Genomic DNA, 8,846 nt, shown 5'->3' with positions numbered 1-8,846 from the left:
CTTAATACCAATTTTACTCAATCTATATATATGGTTCAAGTTACACATAATGTAATTCTAAACAATTTTACACCACTCAATAGTTTGTTGTTGTTGTTGGGTTCAAAGTCAATAATTTCATCAAGCCTTTACAATTTGCTTTCATTATAATTACACAAAAAGTTCTACAATCAAGTGAGGCGATTGGTTTATTCAGTGATAGCATTATGGACTTCTCGCCTTAAAAGCTTCCATGACCTATTATCCACAACCAATCAAGAGCAACTCCTGCAAATATACCACCTAGAAGACACAACACAAGCAAATTACCCAAGGCATTTTGCTCAGGTCCCTACAAAACAAAAAACCAAAGGAAATTTTGTTAGGAGCCTACGGCAAATGTTAAATGTGCTACATGTTGTGAACAATGATATCAACTAACCTTGTAGCCTTTGGGTGCTACTGTGAGGACACAGACAATAAGATAACCATTGGATAGTCCCAAGAAGGATACGAGCATGATCATCCATCCTTGGTCACCATATTTTGCTGTGAAGTAGAAAGCCGGGATAAGTAAGAACCGAGAAAGAGTTGCAATCATAAGGCTCCTTCTAGATTCCATCTTTAGGCATTGCAAAAGAGGAATGTATCTTGATAGGAAATCCCAGACACTATACATTGCAATCAGAACTAGTGGGTACCTGCAAACGCCACGAGCCTTGTAAAAATTATATAGTTTTTTTTTTTTTTTTTTTAAATTTTTTTTTTTGAATATGATAATTTCATTAAAAAAAAAAATACAGAAACACTTTGTTAAATTATCGATTGTCCCAAAAGTTTAAGCTGTTAGGAAATGGTGAATTTAATCACGCCCAACAAATGAGAATTTAACATTTTAAATGGAAGGTAGAGTAAAGCTAGAGATTGAACTTAGGATCTCCTGCTCTAATACCATGTTAAATTACCGATTTTCCCAAAAGTTTAAGCTGTTAGGAAATTGTGAATTTAATCACTTAACCATAAGTCTAACACACTTCAACCTATAAGGCTCCTGAAACAGATCATTACAAAAAGAGTGCACAAAAATCACCATTAATAAACTAACTAATCTCACTTGGGACAAACGAATACTTACCATGACCCCAACTGGTGTGTTCCTGTATTTTCATATAAGAAACCAGGGAAAATTGACAGTGTCAGGACATATATCAGGAACAGGTCAATTGCATAATCAATGTTCTCAAAGAATAATTGCTTATTGCTCAATCTCTCATGGTGATTAGCATTCCCTTCTGCCTGTGAAATTTTTTAAAGCTTGTTAGTGATTTGAAATCTTATAATGTCCTTGAAACACCATGTATTATGAGAATAATGGGAGTGTTACAATACTTCTTGGTCTGCTTCCACTTGGATTCCAGCGGCAGCAAGGTCAGCTGATACTGTTTTTGATCCTTCAGATGCTGCCTTTGACCGGTAGTACTTCACTATTGGCAGTTTAGGGAAGAAATAGGCATAGAGAATAACACAGAGAAACTCAAAGAACGCTGAGATTGCTAGGAATAACAGTGCAAATGACAGTCATAAAGCAAATTATTGCTGAGGAAAGTTCCTAAAATACATTTAAAACATTGCGGAGTCAAATGTTTGCTTGCAGTGTGAACCTAAGTAGTAGTTGCTTACTAGTCCAGTATATTACCCTCTGCACTTATGATCACTGTAGCATATGAGAAATGCATACTTATATAAACCACAAGAAAAGGACCAATTTAGAATATAAAACATCAGGCTCCAAGTAATTCAGCACAGAAACTAGCAATTATTTGAAATAGAACCTGCAATTTTCTCTATTATTAAAGAAACTATCAGTCTAGGGACACAATATTTTTCACAATTCTTTGGTCTGTTCTGATTGGTATATAATAAAAGTGACATCAGTGGTGGATCTTTAAAAAAATGTAGTTTAAAAAATTCACATACTCGCCCCCTTGCGAAGACCATTTTCAGATTTCTCAAAGGCAGCTTTTGTTACTATTCTCATAACTGATGTTAGAGTCCCTGATGCAGCCAAGCCAGCAAGGAAGGACTGCAGAACATAGTAACATCGTGTATTAAGATAGCAATTTGATTGCCTGAGGGAAAAAAGAATAAGAAGAAAAACGGAAAGAATGTCAAAAAACATTGAGCAGAAGAAACCTGAATGAGTTCTGGGTGCATGAAAGATAGGTCTCCAATTAGGGATGGCCATACCCATTGGGTAATGGATATCCAACCCTACCCGATCCAAATATTTCGGGTAATACCCGGTTCTTAATGGGTAGAGCTCAACCGGGTAGGGTATGGATATTACCCGAATTTTTCGGGTAAGGTATGGATAATATCCATACCCTACCCCAAAAAAAAAAAAAAAAAAAAAAAAAAAGACCTAAACTCTCTCACCGTAACTCAGTCTCACCCCTCACCGTCACTCTCTCTCTCTGCCTCTCCAGTCCTCACCATCACTCTCTCTCTATGCCTCTCCAGTCTTCGCCTCTCCTCACTGTCACTCTCTCCAGTCTCCGCCTCTCCTCGCCATCGTTTCCGCCCCTACCTTCCTCCAAATCGCCGATTGCGTTGAAAACCTCCTCCACGGTATCTATCTCTCTCTCTTATAGTCTTTGTTTGGTTGCTCAGAAAATTTTGAATTCTAATTTTACTTTTTGGATGTCATATGATTGACTGAGGTGGTGCTAACTTTTGGTTTGGTTGGTCAGAAATGTGAGGAAACATTTTCATACCCATTGGTTTTCCCTCTTTCGCTAGTTTGGCTTCAAAAGAAAATTCTTTTCTGTGGTTATCTGGGTTTGACGTTTTGGGAGGATTTTGTTGATAATTAGCTTTTGTTTCCTTTTCTAGACTGAATTTGTCAACTGGTGAGTTTTTTGTTCTTTGCATGTTGTTTACTTGTGTTGTCTTGTTGAATTTGTTGTCTGGGTGTGTGTTAGATTTTGATTTTAGAGTTTGAATTCAGCTGGGTATGTGTCAAATTTGGTTTTTGATTGAATTTTATCAACTGGGTATGTGTTAGATTTTTGCTTTCATTATTTTACTTTTGCGTGAAATTCAAATATCTGTGGAGGGGACTTGGGATAATGCTCTCCCCGAATGGATATATTCTCCATTTCACTTGGAATAGAGAGAATTCTATTTCTCCAACTACCATGAAATTAGTTTTAAATAATTGCTCAACAGCAGCAATGACAATGAATGTTTATGCCTCTCATGAATATTGCTTAAGACTAAACCTTTTATGTGAGGATTATAATGCATCTTGGGCTTTTCTTTTTATTTGTCTACCTATAGCTTAATGGACTTTCACATGGAAAATGGTATCAAAATATGTGTGCAACTTGCCTAACCTGGAATTGATCCAACTCATTTAACTAGTGGGGTGACTTGGTTCAGTTCTATTAGAGGAGAGAGTGGACTAAATTCAATGTATAACCCACCATTATAGTTTGTGTTACTTGAAATAGAATTAGGATAATTTATGAGCTTCCCTGTTGGAAAGAGAAGGGAGAAACATTGGTCAACTGATTTATAGTCTCACTTCGCAAGAGTACTACTATTTATATGTCACTTTGGGTTTTCACAATGTTGCAATAGTTACTCTGGCTTCTGTCTTCTGTCTTCTTCCTTCTTCTCCTATTGTGAATCACTCTGGGTTTTCACAGCAGGCTCCTTCCATTAATGTTGTATAATTATTTATTTATTTATTTATTGAACGTTGTATCATAATCACTATTCTCAATCACATTATGTTGTATCATAATTACTTTTTTTAACTAATCTTTCTCTCTCTCTCTCTCTTTGCAGCTGCCTACATGTCTACCACATCCTCTGCCTCAGCCCCAGCCCCAAGGCCCCCAACTAGCACGACATCAGAATCACAATCGTTGTTTGGAGAGGAAGTTGAGTCCATTCCGGTTGAGAATCCACAACAACAAGGCACTAAAAGAAGAAAAACTTCAGACGTATGGAATCATTTTAAGAAGAAGAATATTGATGGGAAAGTTAAGGCTCAATGCAACTACTGTGGAAAACTTATGGCTGGAGCAAGTACATCAGGGACGACTCATTTAAAACTGCACATAGCAAAAAGTTGTCCAAGTGCTCCGAAGGAAGCAAGTCCTTTGAGGGAAGGAACGGATATTAGGAGGCAAGTTCTTGTCAAACAACACAATAAGGCAAGAAGTAAAGGGATCTCAAGCCCTAGTGTTTTTAATGAAGAGGATCAAAAGGCTTCGAGGAGGGACCTTGCACGAATGGTCATTTTGCATGAGTACCCTCTTGCAATTGTTGATCATGTTGGGTTTCGGGATTTTGTTGGTGGTCTTCGGTCAAATTTTAAGATAGTAGGAAGAAACACATTGAAACGAGATATCAAAAAAATTTATAATGAAAAGAAGCAGAAGACTATGGTAGAAATTGACAAGAATGCAAGTAAAGTTGCAATCACAACGGACTTGTGGACTGCAAACAACAGTAAGAGGTCATTCATGGTAATCACAGCTCATTATATAAGTGACTCTTGGACTTTGGAAAGCCGGGTTATAAGGTATTTTTTTTCTTTGAGTCATTTTGTTGTACTAGTTTTTAGAGTCTTAGGCAAGCTTATTAACTTTTTGCTTTCTTTAGTTAATCATATTTATGTTTATTTTTTTTAGGTTTATTCGTATGCCATCTCCACATGATAAGTATTCTCTTTCTAAAATCCTTTTGGAGTGTCTTTCTGATTGGAACATTGATTTGAAGTTATCTGCCATAACTGTAGATAATGCTAGCAACAATGATGGTATGATGAAACTTGTTTCGGATAAGCTTCAAGCTAGTTCACTTATTTTAGGTGGAAAATTGTTGCATGTGCGTTGCGCAGCACATATTCTGAATTTGGTTGTTCAAGAGGGTTTGAATGTAATTGGTGATGGTATTGAGAAGGTTCGAAGTAGTGTATATTTTTGGACTCAATCACCAAAAAGAATAGAAATTTTTGAAAAAATATCTCGCCAATCACATATTGCAAGTACTAAGGAATTAGTACTTGATTGTAGGACTCGTTGGAACTCTACATATTTGATGCTTTCAACTGCCTTGATTTATAAAGATGTTTTTCCACGTTTACTATGTTGTGAGCCTCAATATCAGTCTGCTCCAACTAATAGGGATTGGGAGGTAGCACAAATTGTTTGTGAGAAGTTGGGTTATTTTCATAAAGTTACTGAGTTGCTTTCTGGTACTGCCTACCCTACAGCTAATCATTATTTTCCTTCAGTCTTTCAGTTGAAGTTGGAATTAAATTAGTGGCTTTCAAGTGAAGATGAGTTGGTTAAGAAAATGGCAGGAAAGATGTTAGCTAAGTTTGATAAATATTGGAGTGACGTTCATGATATCATGAGTTTGGCTATTGTTTTAGATCCAAGATATAAATTGATGTTATTGACCTTTTATTTTAATAAATGTATGGTAGTAAGGCTAACGAAGAAATTGACAAGGTTAAGAACCTTCTTTTTGAGTTGTTTGCGGACTATGACTTAGAAAGCATTGATAGAGGAGTCATTTATTCTCAAGTTTCATCTTCTACATCTACATCAAGTGCTGCACATGAACATGATGATACAATGAGGGACTATGATTTATTTGTTAGTAATGCGACTGCTAACATAGGCCAAAGGAGTAGGGATATTATATCGGAGTTTGAACTTTATACTAGTGAGAAAGTGGCACCTAGAACTGAACAATTTGATGTTTTGGGTTGGTGGAAGCGTAATGCTAGTAAGTATCCTACCTTGCAACGCATTGCAAGGGATATTTTGGCTATTCCTATTACAACAGTTGCCTCAGAGTTGGCTTTTAGCACTAGTGGGAGATTGTTGAGTCCACATCGTAGCCGTCTTCATCATGATACCTTAGAAGCATTGATGTGTGGGCAGAATTGGTTATGGAGCGAACTTAAAAGTGTATTAAAAGATGCTACCATTCAAAACGTTCTTGATGATTATGAAGAAGATGAATTGGAGGAAAGTCATGCCATGGAGCTTTCAGACTAATGGATAGGTATTATTATCCTTGATTATCCTTGATTTTGGTATATGTACTATATTCTTGTAATCATGGAATTTTCTTATCCCTCACAAACAAGCATAATAGAATTTTCGAAAACTTGTTGAAACATAAATTTTTTTTGTGGAACCAATCTGATAACATTTGCACAATTGCGTGGATGTGCATTCTGTCTGTCAGTGCATGTTTCTATATCTGACAGTCTGGCCCTCTAGAAAATGGTTAGCTCTATACATCTTGCTTTCATGGAGTCTTGTGTATGGTTCTGGTTTTCTGACTTCTCATCTTCACATTGACTTTCATAGTTCTGCAGCTTTCTGAGAGAATGAGAGGGAGAGATGGGGTAGAACTTGGAACCATATATTGACAATGTTCACATGTCCCTTCCGAACCATGTAAAACTGAGTTTGAGCAACTCATTCTACCTAGTTTCCCCAATAAAGGATTCTCATAAGCTAGATTAACACCTGTTCATAAGTCTACTACAAATTGCCCCAAGACTCCAATCATTCCACCTTCAACATTGGCATCTGCAACTCCAAAGCAACCAACAATTGCACATATACCAATATAAGGACCAACTCCTCCTTTCCCAGATGTTGCTAAATCCAACTTTCACAGAAAAATGAATGGAAGGTCGAACCAAATTTATTAGAGGAAATAATCAGTGAAGACATCGAACAAGTGTGAAGTAATTAATCCGATGATGCAATCCAAGATTGAGTAGGACATATCACAAAGTATCACTGTATCAGCATTACTTACTACTATGAGCATCACAGTACTTGCAAAGAAGAGAGAGTATCCAATCAAATTCCGCAATCTAGTATCAATCTTTGACTCATTGTAGGCAAGTACTGCCATTGTCACAATTGCAAATGGTTCATAAACGAGGGTAAGTACCCTTGAAGGGTGGTATAGCTTCAAAAAAAGAGGAAAATTTTATCAGTCTAGTCAATCTTGAAAATTTTTCACTTTGTTCTAATGTGTAGTAAGATATAGAATTGTAACATTTATCTAAGTAACTGAGCAAGTAATTCCCTAGCACTGTTCAAGTTTGAGAAATCAATGAAGGTTGGTTTCCTTCTACTATCTTGTGAACATGAAAAGATGCTTCAACTACTATCGACACTAACCAACTAACAAGTATAGAAAATTAGTAATCAAGGAATGAACTCTTCCTCATTTTATTTTTCTTTTCATAATAGAAGAATATACTAATCTTTCTCGTGTGCATTGTTAAGGCATTCCTTCCAGAATGGATAAGACAATCTTACTCCTATTCTACTAAGAATTAGGTTCCTACAGCAGACAATTTTACACCTGTCTTTTCTCTACAAAGTCATAGCCACTTCAATGAAATTGAAATTGCACCTTGTGCTGCCAATTGACTCATTTGAATCACAACATTGTCTTAGACTAGATTTCATATTCTTGGGTCAGAAAAACGTCGATGATCACTTAAGAAAAGGCAAATCTAGCTGTCTACTGATTTTATTGGGCTTAAAAAAGAAATGGAAAGTAACATAAGTTATGAATAGCTTACTGGGAACAACTTGTAGTAGTAATCTCCTATAGTCAACATACTGTTCCATGACATAAGGGACCCCAGTCCAAGAATCCAGCAAACTGCCACTGCTTTATATTTTCCCTGCTTCTTACAATTTTTAAAATATTAGATATACATTTCAATTGGATTGAATTTATGTGTGTGTCTATATATATCTTCTTTTTAAAGAAATTCAACCAATGTAACAGAGACTAAGCACAAACCTGAAGTCTTGTTTGAGGCTCACTTTTATCAACAATAGTCATTACTTCCCTATAAAATTAGAAAAACAATGTAAGGCATATTTCTCATGAAGTCTACAAATTTTGACTCCCTTAGTTGGAAATAATTGCAATATAACTGATACTGGAAATGGTCTACGGGAACCATATTAAAGATACAAATAACAAAAATAAAAAATAAGCTTATTTCATACTGGTTACATAGAAATGAAATTATATCTAAATAAAATCAATCTGAAAGTTGTATTCTGGCTTGAACCTGGGACTTCAGTCACTGCTAGTGCGAACTAGACGAACAGAAATGTGGAAAAAGAGTAAAGAAAAACAATAAGATGAAGTTTTAACAATGGACCCCATGAATCAAAAGTTGACTTTCTTAACTACACTAAACATAGTATTGAACTTGTCCAGAAGAAAAATATTTAAACTAACATTATGGCTAAATAAAACTTGGCAAAAAAAATGAAAACTTATTTTGTAAACTATAAATCGAATAGTAGTTAGAAACCTTATCAAGTGTATTGTGGAAAAGAAATGAGCTTGTTATCACTGAGCGTGGAATTTTAAGAAAGATCTTCATAGACTGGTTGTCAACGATGACAGACAGATAGCTTAAGTGATAGCTAAATCATCTTGGTTGAGTTTGACTTCTTGAGAATTATAAATCAGTTGATGATGCCAGAACCATGTTTATTTATCCAAGAACAATTATATAACGTGGTCTTCCTGAAAATTGGCGTGTTTTTTACTCGTATTTTCTGGACTGGTTTAGTTTTATGATTCCTAGGTACTTGTCTGTAGACTTTATCATGTAATGTATGTAGTTTTAACTACGAAATTGGCTACCAGATCCTAAAGGATCAACATTTTGAGGCTCTGGAATGTGTCATACTAACACATCAAAGTGACAAAATAAGTACATATGCCATCTCTCTCTCTGATAAATTAAAAATGTTGCCCATGGCTCTTTGTAATAAGTT

At 35.7% G+C, this 8,846-nt stretch overlaps 1 protein-coding gene across 1 annotated transcript; it reads right to left on the bottom strand.

Moving 5' to 3' along the window:
* LOC126727388 (equilibrative nucleotide transporter 3-like) lies at positions 1–8,846 on the bottom strand. The gene is made up of 12 exons (XM_050432999.1): positions 8,375–8,846; positions 7,849–7,897; positions 7,622–7,726; positions 6,841–6,996; positions 6,577–6,687; position 5,260; positions 2,173–2,204; positions 1,957–2,062; positions 1,369–1,544; positions 1,115–1,275; positions 422–680; positions 1–331 (listed from the first exon to the last, which is right to left on the bottom strand). The coding sequence occupies exons 2-12, from the start codon at positions 7,888–7,890 to the stop codon at positions 221–223; spliced, it is 1,260 nt and encodes a 419-aa protein (XP_050288956.1). The 5' UTR covers positions 7,891–7,897; positions 8,375–8,846; the 3' UTR covers positions 1–220.

Source organism: Quercus robur, chromosome 5 (genome assembly GCF_932294415.1).
Source record: "Quercus robur chromosome 5, dhQueRobu3.1, whole genome shotgun sequence".
Lineage (NCBI taxonomy): Eukaryota > Viridiplantae > Streptophyta > Magnoliopsida > Fagales > Fagaceae > Quercus > Quercus robur.
The sequence above is the reverse complement of the archived record's forward strand: the minus strand, read 5'-3'. Positions and strand labels throughout refer to the sequence as shown.